Below are 12,959 nucleotides of genomic sequence, written 5' to 3'. Positions count from 1 at the left end.
AGTTTTGCTAGCCAACAGTGCATGTTGCCCTCATTTCTTTCCAGTTCATTTGCCTGGATCCATCTAAATTACACTTTGATTCTACAAAGCCATTTCTTTCAACTCCTGCTTAACCCTTTCCCTTTCCACCCAATATCTGCTATCCCTTCACTGCCTAAAATCTGCTGTAGATCTGGAGGAAATGAAGATTTGCAGTGATTCTTTCCAGGCACCACGCTGTGTAATTCTTAGGGGAGGGGGGGAAGGGAATGCCCTCAAGGGCAAGATACTAGCACATTAAGGTCAGAGGAGTTCTTAAAGGGCGAAGATTTCATTTTATTCCACTGCCTTCGGGGCCTGCTAGAGAAGGCCCAGTTGGTACAGTAATACTTATTCATCAAGCTGGTCATCGACGAGACTGAGGATATCCTAGACGGAGCAAGAATGGGCAGAGGCTGAAGGTAGAGGTTTTCTTTTTATATATACAAGACACATTAATCCATTAAATTTGAGGACACAGTACAAAAAAAAAAAAAAACACTTCAACTAATTCATCTGACAATGCTGTTCATATTCATGACGCCATTTTTTTGTTGTTGTTGTTTTGTTTCCTAATAATAAAGGAGGAGACTTAGGGCTGTTGGGCTGATATATATTTGGGGGTCCCCCCTCCCTACCTCACCCACACACCACCAGGGTGAACAGGAGGAGGAGAAGGGAGGGCAGGGCCCACAGCAAAGTTTCATAATCTTGAATGCAAGGGGGGAGGAGGAGAGGAAAGGAAGAAAAAAAAGGAGAAAATACAAATCCTATAATACATACAACAGAGTGGGGATGGTATGGGAATGGGACAGACATGAAGCTGAGGCATGGGATGGGCCGCTGGGGGTGGGGGCAGTGGAACCCCCCCACATTCCTTTCTCTCTTTGATGCTGTTTCCATAGTTGCCAGGCTGAGAAGCCCTCTCAGAAGATGGGACCGGGAGAAGAGAGTCAGGGCCTCAGTTGGCCCCCCAGCTGTAGCTGTTGTAGGCAGACTTGTTGGTCTGGGGCTTCTGCGGGATGGAGCTGGTCTGGCTACGTTGCCCGCTGCCCGTCTGCAGGGGAATGGGAGGGTGAATGGGGAGGAAAAAGATGTCTAGTTAGTGGGACAAATTTATGACATCTTCAGGTGGAAATCTGGAAATTGTTTTACTCTCCCATTCCCCTTGCTTAGAAACTACTCTGAAGCTTACTTCTTAACCATAGGAAATTTGTTTTATACAGCAGTTAGAGCACCTCTGACAAGTAAAAAAACACTTTAAAACTTTAAATAAGGGAAAGATGAAAAGAGGGTGGGATACTTTGAGAGACAAGATAGTGCATCAGTTCTACTAATTTTCAATTTCACCTTCTCCTCACCCCCCAAACCCACCATCCCCTGATCTGAGGAAAGGCTACTCTCTAGAGAGAATTATAGCCTCTTGGAGATGAGTGATCACAAGGTGATTTCACTTTTCACTGATCCCCATGAATGCCTCAATTTGGACATCTGTCTTTGAGAGCAAGGCAGCCCTTATTCTAGCTCCGCAACCACCTATGAGGAAGGGGGAGAGGTCACCTGCACCACCCCAGGGCTCCCCACCCCTACCACACATCACATCTGCGAGCCCATTTCAGGAAAGGTAAGAGAGACAGTCTGAGGCCCCAGGCTCCAGATGCTGCCCCAAGAATCCTTTCCATTCCAGTAACCAAGTGTTTCAAGAGTCGGGGAAGGGTAGAAAGAAAAAGACACTGAGGAGAGGAGGACAAGAGGAACGGGAGGCCAGAGAGCTCAGCAAGGTGTTTGTGTTTGTGTATCCCGATTTGTGACCGTGCAATCTTTTCTCTTCAAGTTCCCTGAGACTGTGGAGGTGAAATGGGGACTGAAAAGGAGTGGGTTCAAGCATATCATCATTCAGTTTCATTACCTGCTCCTCCTGCTGGCGCTGGCAACAGAGAATCATCTGCAAATATGGTAGCTGAGGCAGAACCAGGATATATGGAAAATAAAGGGACAAACTTTGACAATAGAACTCCACCATTAGAAGGGAAAGCTATAATGTCAGGGAAGGGGGAAGGCTGGGAGAGGTAAGAGGGGAGGTGTGACCCAGGTCTGATAGGATGAGGACAACTGTGCTATGGGAGGAGGTGGAGGAGAAAGGCACCAAAGGAACTGGGCAAAAAAGGTTTCAATCTGGCCTCTTCTCTGACATCTCCTTTGCCGGCCACTCGTGTTGTGTGCGCTTGTGTCTGTATGTGCTGTGTGCCCATGGCTGGCGCTGGGGAGGACTGGGTGAAGGTGGTGGTGAGGAAGGGTAAGAAAAGGAAAGGGGAGGTAGTTTTAGGGTATAGGAAGGAAAAGGAAGGGAAAGGAAAGAGGGGGAAGGGCTATTACCTGGCCATCCTGCTGCAGGTGATGGTGAAGGATCTGGGAGTGCGGTTGCTGATGGGGGGTCAGAATGTGCATAAAGGGGGCAGGTGGGTAGGCAGCAGCTGTGGCCGGATTGATGGGCCCCCCACTTCCTAGGGCTGAAGGCAAGTTGAAGGAGGCAGCAGGAGTACCGGAATGAAAACCTTGTTTCTCAAAGGACTGCTATCCAGGAGAATGGGAGGAGAGAGAGTAAAAGGGATCAGCAAACTAATCCTCAGAATTTCTGAACCCAAGATCCCCCACCCTCAGAAAGCAGCATGGTGTCAGAGAATGAATGCTGCACCTGAAGTCAGACATTCAGGTCTTAGCCTCAGCTCTACCCTTTAACAGCTGTGTGAACCTGAGAAAATTAATCTCTCAGCCTCATTTTCTCTTAACATGAATCAGGGATGCTATTAACCTCTCAGTTGTAAGGACCAAATGAGAGGATAGATGTGACAGCACTTCGTAAATTCTAACATCATTCATGAACACAGTGAAATCTGCTAACTACTCTTAGCACAAATAGCGATACCCCTGGAGTTGGGTAAAAATTAGAACTCCTTGGATATTTCAAAAGAAATGAATACACACTGAGGTTTCTTGAGTGTTAATGGTCTTGGCCATGAAAGGCTCCACCATAACTCCTAATACTTTACATCAAGCTTTTACTTATTTATGGTGTGTGTTGGGGGGAGCAACACAATACAAATCTGTGGATAATTCAGATGCCTCACTTTAGCTACTGGGTTGTGTCCTCTCCTGTTTATAGATATACTTACAAAAAGAATGGCAAGAACTAGTTTCCCTTCATTCCATATGTGTTCTCTCGGAAACTTATGAAAAGGTTGGGAGTGGGTATGTAAAGGGCCAGGACAGTTGCACAGTAAATCACATGACATATCACAACAATTTACCACACTGCAGCTTCCTGTAACATTTTTCTTGCTTTTTCCCAGAGGGCTAAATTTAAACTTCTTCAAGAAACTGAGGTTTAGAGACACTCATTTTCTAGTAGAATGGATTTCCTGACACCTCTCTTAGTGGTGTTCTTGTTCACTGTATTTTTTTTTCCCCCTTTGGCCGCGCCACTCAGCTTGCGGGATCTTAGTTCCACGACCAGGGACTGAACCCGGGCCATGGCAATGAGAGCGCCAAGTCCTAACCACTGGAAAGCCAGGGAATTCCCATGTTCACTGTACTTCTATCATTCCAACTCCACCTCCTCTATGTCATCTCTTTTTCCACTTCTATCCAGAGCCAGGCACCTACCTGGGTTTTGGAGTACACAGAACCCGAGATATCTGGCACGCCTGTGTTACTGGAGGTGACTGATACACCTGGGGGAGGAGGAAACAGACAGGAGGATTAGCTCAGCTAGCTGCCTGGCCCCATCCCTGGGAGATGATGTGTGTAGCCCTTCTAGCTATAGCACTGCAAGGGAATTTTGGTCTGTTTTTCCAGCTTCATGTCAGTCCTGAGGGATAAGAGTTCACGACACAAAAGCTCCCTAGGTTCTCCTGCCCTTTCCAGATGTGTACTGAGTATTTATGTGAGAGGGAGGTGTGTTGTATTGGGGAGGACTAAGGAATATAGCCAAACCTCACTAGCATATGGTTTTCAAAACACTTCTCTGTGCCAAAGCCCAACAGGATTGTATTAAACTTTTAACGTCCATTTCAAATCAACTGACCCCAACTCCACTCAGTTCAGCAGTGCTGCTCCTGAACGGGTTCAAAATCCATGCCTCCGCAGCATAAGGTAAGTATTAGAGGAGCACTCCTATTCAACCCCCAAGAGCACTTTCATTCTCGGAGCCTCAGTTTACTTAGTCCAGCTTCCCCAGAGTCTTGGCAATTCTATGCTACAGACTTATGATTTAAAGAGCTGGCGCAAAGGCTAATTTCCATTTGCTCAGTTTAAGCCAAAGCATGGAGAGAGAGGGGTAAGGAAGGTAGATAGGGGTAGGCTCTCTCCTACAGCCTAGGTGGAACACAAAAATCCAACTGTCATTCTAGTTTACAACTTCAGCTTTTCCATGAGTTAAAAGCTCTAATCCATACTCCAGCAACTTGCATATGTTTCCTGTTGAAAACCTCCCTACCACCAACTACAATTTTAAGGAAACCACAATAGTACAATTCTCCATTTTGATTTGTACTCCTTAAACTGAAATGCACATACTGTACCTCCTAGGGTATGGGGCAATAAGTTAAGGATAGGAAAAAGCCATCAGGTAAAATAACCCAGCAACTTACTTGAGAAACTGTATACCAATATTGAAGGAAAAGTAACTCAAATTTAACTAGGAATTTAGAGCATCCTTTCTAAAGATCTGTTAGTTTTCAGGAAGTGAGATAAAATGAAACCTCAGAAAAACTTTGCATTTCAGTTTATGTCTTTGGATCGTTCTCCTCTGTTGTTAGGAGCACTTTGTTCAGAGTTTTTTGGAAGCACTAAACTGACCAAATCACAAATGAGGAATTCTCCATTCACCCACAATTCAACAGCAATCTCTCTTCAAACTCCAGAACCCAAATCCTCTCTAGACCAAGGCAGCCTTCAAAAGCTAAGCCCACCTTGGACAGCCACTTTAGAATCTTCCCAGTAGAAGTGGCATCTTACCCTGGAGAACCCTCCCACATCACAAGTCCAGATAGTTCTAGGGAGGAGCAAACACCAACTAGGAAAAGAACACAACTACAGAAACCAAGCATGAGAAAATACTTCCCCATCTCCAAAGTATCAACTCTACACTTTAAAGGCACTGAAGAAAAAGGGGACAATACAGGAACTAACGGAATAGTTTTTTCCCTTCCCTTTGCAAGCCCTAGGTGTCCATTTGGCAAATCACTGGTAATAGGCATAACTTTCAGAACAGGAGTTCATTTATGGAAAAAGCCAAGCTAATGAGGAGGTTTGTGTGGAAGGGTTGAGAGTAAGGTGTGACAGGATATAAATGGAACATTTTTGAGGGAAACCAGAAGAGACAATGATCTTTACTGCAAAGGCTCAAACACTTGCTGACACCACTTGGTCATCCCATACAGAATGGGAGAAATGGCCGACTCTCAAGCCGGGTGGTAGGGAGGAATTTAGTTCCAATGTGCCCCTACCTGGTCTCATCCCTTCCAGAGGGTGGACTAGCTAAAACACAGCTTCTAGTCTAGAGGCCTTAACTGGCCTGTTGGTTGAAACAACTGGAAATGCTGGAAAAAAGAGAATACTTTGTGTAGTAGCCCTAAATGGCCTCAGTGTAAGCACCTGAGACCCTAGAAAATAATGGGCATTGGTTTCCCTACCTATCATTCACCAGTAATTAGCAATCTCCTCAGACTACGGAGTTTTCTTGCTTTCCTTCCAACAGTCAACACCCCCTGGTTACCCCCACTCCCAAGCAGTGCTGATCATACAAACACAATGTGGATGGCCGGGAGGAGAAACAAGAACCAATCTCTCCCAGCATGGCAGCCCCTGGGAAAGCTGATCACACTCACAGTACAAAATTACTCCAGAGGGCTGGGAACAAATACAAAGAAAGTGAAGTACCTGGGTTTCCAATTAACCAAGGACAGGGTTCTCACTGTCCAAGTTAACTCTATGAATGAAGGGCTGATGGTGTACCAGTTGGATTGAGAGGGGATGAGAATTTCCATAGTCAAGGAGATGTCTAACCAAATCTCTCCCACACATTCTTAGCTATACCCACAAGTGCAAAACGACTAATAATCCACAATCCCTGAAAAGCCATCAAGGGACTAAGAACAATGTTCCAGGCTAGAACAGTTTCCACAGCCTGAGTCATCAACTAGCTGGTCACTAATGACTTTATCTGATCTCAATCAGCCACTTGGCCCTTGGGAACCAGATGTGGGAATTAAGCCTTGGAAGATACTTTCCTAACAACAGCTCTGAACACCATCTCTTCAGCCTTTCACAATGACATGACACGAACTTTTTTGTCCTTTCTCCTCTGCTTATGTCAGAGACAAGGGGAAGATCTAAATGGAAAAGTGAAGAGCTATAATAAGTATGGCGAATCGGGCATTTTCTACAAATAGCTTTCTTGACTAACCAATCAACAGGCTGGGAACTGAGGCCAATTCCCCTCCCCCACCTTAATAAAATCACCATACTGAAAAGTTAACAGTTCTTTGGCTATGCTGGGGTTTGATTGAAAAGGCCACCCTCCACCCTTCATCCACAGCACAACATTGGCTCCTAGTGTCCAGAAAGACATGCACGGAAAGAACGCCAGAATTAGCTAAAGAAATACCACAGTTTATTGAAGACTACAAATATTTTGTTACAAGTTGGAACTACATGCCTTCCAGAAATCAAAAGCAACAGCAGGTGTGTGCATTGATGCTTCGGAGGAGGTGCTGCACCGCTTGAATTCGAAATGGGTAAGACAGGGTCAGACACATGGGGGAGAGGGAAATGGGGGAAGGGCAAGTTCAAAAGCCCAGAAGGTATCCACCAACTCATTTCCCCAAGCCACGCAGGCCATGGCCACAGCTCAGCAGGCTCTCCTCAGTGGTCTGGTTTCTGAAACAAGACTTCAGTGCAAATTTACACACACACACAAAACACAGCCCCCAGCCTTGGGCCAAATTAGCTCTCTGCCGTCCAGAAATGCTTGTAAGGGGGTGGATATTTTCTTCCTAAAAGGAATCAAATACATAAAAATAAATGAATTTAGAGGTTGATGAGGAATGGGATGACAAGAGCCCTCTGTGGGGTTGGGAACTGGGGATTCTTAAAGGGCTGTTATAGGAGGTCTCTGAAATCTTAAGGGAAGTAAGAAGCTAGGATTTCCAAAATCAGTTATGCCATTTTCTTCTATAACCAATCATCTACCTCTTCAAATTCTTGAACCTGGTCCAGCTAAGACCTAAATCTAATATTCTTGGAATAGGGCCACTCCAAGACAAAAGCTTATAATCCTCCCCACCAAAGACTAGGGTGGACCTGCTCAGTGAGAGGGGGGCCCTAGGCACAAGGAGTCTGGGCATTATTAAATCTCAATGGGGTCTCTCAGGATTTCTTTAGTTTAAATCTTGACCCACTCTAAGTCATACAACACAGTTCAAAGATCCACCTGTTAGATCCCAGACCTACTGCCCTTTTGCTCAGCTCAGTTTCCCAATAATTGAAAACCTTGGGCAATTTTAACCACCTGGAGCCCATACAAGGGTGAAGAACACAGATGTAGCTCCATCCGAATCACCATGTAACCATAACTAAGAATTTTAAAGGACAACCCTCAACTCCAACCCCAAGCAATAGCAACCACCTCCTCCCCATACACATCTACAAGGCACTGAAAAAAGTAGATGGAATTGTTTTATTCAAAGACTCTTACTCCCTGTCCTCCAAAAATGGAGAGTAGGTGTCAGGTACGGGAGCAGGGGATAGGCTAAATATCTTTGAGGTCAGCACCCATTCAGAGGATTCCCGTATTTCCCTCCCTGCCATCAGAGGTGCAAATGGACTTTGCAAGAGACCAGCCATACAAATGAAGGAACCTAAAGGTCCAACTCTCCCTCTATTGAGTATTCATGCCCTACTCCTTTCTCTCCACATCTTAGGCCCTCTAGATAGGCGATAAAAAGGGGCCACATGAGAAAAGCAGTACTACAAAGAGATTTAAGCCAAAGCTACCACAGCATGCTAGCTAAGAACCCATTTAACTCTTCTATTCAGTGACTATATCCCCTATTGTACTACCAGTACCTTAAACGTTAACAATTGCCTCCACTGACATCTCAGTAAAATCTGGGGGCCCTCTGCTTCCCACCCAAAGTTTAGGCCAGCCAACATATTCTAACAGCCAACTCGTGCGCCAGGGCATTCCCGTCATGAGTAGTGAATACACATTCTAGTATTAAGCTCCTCTGTTGGTGCTGCTCAGACAGACACCCAAGTCAGGCAGACATTAACAATCATACATGGAGCAGCAGCACACCCTCATCAACCCTGTTTTCTCAAGCACCAGATCTTCCTCCCTGAAACTCATTTAATGACATCCCACAGACACCAATGACAGCCAGGGTCAAGGTGAGCTTACCAGTGTTGTATCCATGAGACCCATATCCACTTGGCTGTTGGAAAGGGGTGGCTGATGCATTCACACTGACATTCACACCATGCTGCTTGGAAGAGGTAGGAGCCACCTGAAGAGCAATAGGCCAGAACTACAGTGAAATGGCAGCAAAGTACCATTCAACCGACCCGTCCTACTCCAGAGACTGGGCATTCAGATGGCTACCCACTCTGATGTGTGCTGTCCACAGTTTACTTAGCAAAATGGGTTCAGGGAATGAATGAGAGTCTGAGGGAAGCAAAGCTGTACATTCCCCTTTTAGCTAATTCTACGAATGGGTAATTCCTTACCCCAATCCCAGCCCCACTCCCTCTCCCAGGCCAGAAAGAGGCCAGAGGTGGAAACTGTTCCTCTTCATTCATTATTAAAAAGTCATCTAGCCTTGAAAGCAGCTAGCATAGTGTCCAGGGCTAGGACTCTTCACCACAAGTAAAGACCAAGCCCAAGTACTTACAGGGAACACAGCAGGCCCATACTGGAAGGTGCTGGGGAGGCCCGGAACCCCTGTGTAGTATGGCAGGCTGGTGTAACTGTAGCCAGGAGGCAGCGCCGGGTTCAGGAATGTCTGCTGCGTGGTATGGTGAGTCTGTGTCTGGTTCTGCTGGGGCTGGGCCAAGGTTGTGGCCGGGGCCGGGGAGGAGGCATCCCCACGGCCGAACTTTGTGAGGTCACCTGTGACACGAGAGGCTAAATGTATCTGCCACTTTCACCCCCCAACACCAATGCAGAATTTCCTCTTCTGGTTTCACATGATTCCAAGAGAGCCTTCAGAGACTATTAAAGTCCAATGCTTTGAATTCCATTTCTTTGCGGCTCCATTTAGCACTGCTCAGTACACAATCTGCACAGTGCTAGTCAAGGACTAATGTTGCATGACTGTGCAATACTGTGACAGAAACCAGCTCCCAGAATAAAGCTCCTGTATGATTTCCCTGCCCACCTGTTTTCTTTCATCTCTTCTCCACCCCACCCCCTCCTTTCCTTCTCTGCTTCCCCTCCATGGGGAAAACTCCATGCTGGACTTGAAAAACAATGCTAGGTCAGGGAAAATGACAGGGCAATAAGGTCAACAATAGGTCAGGCCCTGGCCTAACAAGGCAATGAGACTGCCACATGAGTAAGGAACAGGAGCAGAGATGAGTAGAGGAAGGTCAGTTCAACCACAGTACTTCCTGGAAAAAGCTAGAGAATAGCTGAGAAGTCAACACATCATCCGGAGTCACAGGGAGACAACAGAAAGTGGGATGAGAAGCCAAGCTGCTACATGCCCATCTTCAGCAGGATTCTGAATCTACCAACCCTGATTTACCACATCCATTTTGTACTTCTGTCAAAGATCTTAATTAAGGTGAGAACTGGACCCCTTCCTTCTACTAATCAGGTTTCTGCCACCAAGGCCAACACAACCTCCCTATCCCAATCCTACCAGAATAAGGGTTGCTGGCCAGGCTACCATCCCTCCCAGTCAGCGGAGTGGTGGGTGTGGGAAATGGGATGCTGTAGTAATCCTGAAAGAGAGAGAGAAAAGAGCAGAGACTCAATGCCACTCATTCCCAGAAGTGAGGACATGTCATTCAGGGTGAGAAGCAAGAGAATGTTGGAGTACTGCAATTTATCCAGCCATTGATTAAGCTGGCTTGAACTGGCACAAACTCCATATTACTCTTACATACACTGTCCCCCCTGCCTGGCCATGGGGACAGTCAGGCAAGGTCTACAAGTATGCCCACCAGGAAACACTTCAAGTCCATCAGCACCAATAATATTCTCAAACCTCTAGATATTATCCCTCATAGTCTACTACTACTGAGAAAACAGATCTTCTTTCTGGAATTCATCAAAGTGTTTGAGACATACAGGAAGCATCCCAAGAGCTCCACAGTACTCTGAGCTTTATAACAGGTTAAAATGTGTTTACTTCAAAGATGTCACAACTCTGATTAAAAAAAAAAAAAATTACCTTCTGTTAGAACCACTCTCGAAGTACATTCTAATATATCTTAAAGTATGTGTATGGAGGTATGGCTTGAGAAAGAGCCAAGTCTGTGACTTATCAACTGAACATTTGGAATAATCCAAACATTAATTTTAAGATCACTTTCTTTTCCTAAGCTCTACAACCATATACTCACCAATGGAAATCTTGTCTGAAGCATCTGCAAGTCATCATAACCATATACTTGTGGCTGAAAGATACAAACATGTAACAATATTAATGAGGACTGGTCATGACGGTAGCAAACCAAGGAGCTAAGAGACAAGATAAATCAACATTCATCCTCATTCTTAAGAAGAAGAGGATATAAATTATTTCCTTCATTTTCTTTAAGAAAGAAGTGAAATACAAAGAGATTACATGATTCATGAAAGGTCTTGAAGCTTTCCTTGAGCTACACAGTGATTCAACTAGGCTGGCCTCTGGGTAGCAGTAGGGTACGCACAAGTCATACATATATAGCCTGCTTTATTCTACCTGTCTTTGCCTCCTTTGCCCTTCAAAATATGGCTTAAAATTTATCTCCTTCAGAAAGGATTCGCATTTTACTCTACTCTTTAATGTTTGGGTACTAAGGTAGTGTATTAGCTATTAAAAAAGTGCTAATGGATGTTTCATATGTATGATATTCTTCTAGACTCTCCAAAGGCAAAAACAAGTTTTTGGTTTTTTTAAAATTTTTATTGGAGTATAGTTGATTTACGATGTTGTGTTAGTTTCAGGTGTACAGCAAAGTGGATCAGTTATACATATATATCCACTCTTTTTAGATTCTTTTCCCATATAGGCCATTACAGAGTATTGAGTAGAGTTCCCTGTGCTACATGGTAGGTCCTTATTAGTTATCTGTTTTATATACAGTAGTGTGTATATATCAATCCCAATCTTCCAATTTATCCCTCCCCCCCACCCCCGCTCTAATCCCCTGGTAAACATAAGTTTGAAAAACAGACGTTTAAAAAAATTTTTTTTATTAAATATCCTTCATCTTAATAGGCACTGAATACACGAAGCTGATACAAGACACAGCAGAGCAAAAGGCTACTACTGTCAGTCACCTATTCTCAGATAGCCCCAGACTAAGTCAGGGAACTCTACTCTGACTAGGTCAGAGACAGCATAGACCCCCAGAAATTAGGAATCTATCCAACTAGAGAAAATAATTCCCTAAGAAATAGAAAGGGATTCCAGTTAGACACTCTGGCCTTTGGCTTCTGAGGCCCAGAAATTGTGTTTCACCTGACAAAATACACAGTAGAGGACCTGGTCTACGTTTAGTCCTTCCTCTCTAAAAAATTATTTTTTCCCAAAACTACAAAGATTAAAAACTTGTTTGCTTACATGTGACAACCACTCATTTATTATTTAATTATATTCTTCCACCTGAAGCCATAGCCATAAAGAACAGCCATACCACCTTCCTCTTTTGGAGAAGATCCTTCAGTCTCACTTACCGGGTAGGCATGTAACAGCCCTGGAGCCATAATATATGGATTAGGCAACAACGGCGGGACCCCAGGAGGGAGGTTGGGAGGAGCTTTTCCTGAAAGAGAAATTATATTTTTATCTTGTCACACTATTACTTTGCTCATTCATACCAAAGGAATGCAATTCATCTTCTATGCAGGGCTACCTGAAGTTGTAGCAACTGAGCTTCGAGTGGAGGCTGTGACGGTAGAGTTGCTGCCTAGGCTGAGGCCCAAGCTACTGCCACTATTGAGACTGGAAGAGACACTGACCACTGGGGGAGGTGCAGAGACTGTGCTGGATGTGGTGGAGAAAGTGCTGGAGGAAGAATGAAGATTCGCCTCACTCTCCACGCTTGTGTGCTTCAAAAAGGCGGTGCAGTGGAAGAGAGGAGGAGGAAACAGTGATTAGTATAACAGGTCAGGAAAGACAATCCCTTCTGTTGATTACATCACACCAACTTCTCAATTAAAAAGGCTGAGGCAGGGTACTAGGATGCTCTCTGCCAAAGTAATTAGAAGAAGTTACTAAATACTGTCTGGCTACACATTCCCCAACATTCATCTGGTAAGGATGGTAACAACAGACCCACTGCACATTATCACCCTGTTCAGAAAGGCAACAGAGCGAGTGGGGACAAACTCCCTAGAAATGAACACTGACTAGCCAATGAGGAGACAAAAGATAGTTTAGGTCTGAAAAATATATCATAGTCTTCTCTCCCACATTCTTCTTCACTAGGCCAGCACAACAGACAAGTTCACAAGCTAGAAAGAAGTACAAGTTCTAATGAATTTAAACCTGAAATAGTACACTTGAGGAAAGAGAGATTCCTGAGAAAGCCTTAACCCTCATTACCTTGCCCCAGGCTTTTGACAAACCAGACACCTTTGCCCAAAACAGGTCCTCCTGAAGTTAGTTTTCTTCCTTACCATCTCAGCTTAATTCCACAAATTGTTATAAAATCACAACAGTGAAATT

At 44.7% G+C, this 12,959-nt stretch overlaps 1 protein-coding gene and 1 non-coding gene across 24 annotated transcripts in view; both read right to left on the bottom strand.

Moving 5' to 3' along the window:
* Window positions 1-276: 276 nt before the first annotated feature.
* Window positions 277-12,959, bottom strand: part of UBAP2L (ubiquitin associated protein 2 like) — a 42,571-nt gene continuing 29,888 nt past the window's right edge. For 5 of the 23 annotated variants that reach the window (XM_027095105.1, XM_027095100.1, XM_027095103.1 and 2 more), the window contains 7 exons: window positions 12,145-12,340; window positions 11,966-12,054; window positions 10,648-10,701; window positions 9,942-10,023; window positions 8,970-9,187; window positions 8,480-8,585; window positions 6,670-7,073 (listed from right to left, as the gene is read on the bottom strand). In XM_027095105.1, the coding sequence (XP_026950906.1) occupies window positions 7,024-7,073; window positions 8,480-8,585; window positions 8,970-9,187; window positions 9,942-10,023; window positions 10,648-10,701; window positions 11,966-12,054; window positions 12,145-12,340 (795 nt within the window). In that variant the 3' untranslated portion in view covers window positions 6,670-7,023. Of the gene's footprint in view, window positions 409-435; window positions 1,076-1,927; window positions 1,979-2,394; window positions 2,593-3,681; window positions 3,750-6,669; window positions 7,074-8,479; window positions 8,586-8,969; window positions 9,188-9,941; window positions 10,024-10,647; window positions 10,702-11,965; window positions 12,055-12,144; window positions 12,341-12,959 lie in introns of those variants that run through there. The other 18 variants (XM_027095093.1, XM_027095086.1, XM_027095089.1 and 15 more) reach the window with 11 other exon arrangements.
* LOC113614125 (small nucleolar RNA SNORA58) lies at window positions 10,108-10,243 on the bottom strand. The gene has a single exon (XR_003430455.1). It is a non-coding gene; the product is annotated as a small nucleolar RNA SNORA58 (small nucleolar RNA).

This window comes from Aethalodelphis obliquidens, unplaced genomic scaffold, assembly GCF_003676395.1.
Source record: "Aethalodelphis obliquidens isolate GAN/ISIS:26980383/991018 unplaced genomic scaffold, ASM367639v1 scaffold90, whole genome shotgun sequence".
Taxonomy (NCBI): Eukaryota; Metazoa; Chordata; class Mammalia; order Artiodactyla; family Delphinidae; genus Aethalodelphis; species Aethalodelphis obliquidens.
This window is presented reverse-complemented; position numbering and strand designations above follow the sequence as displayed.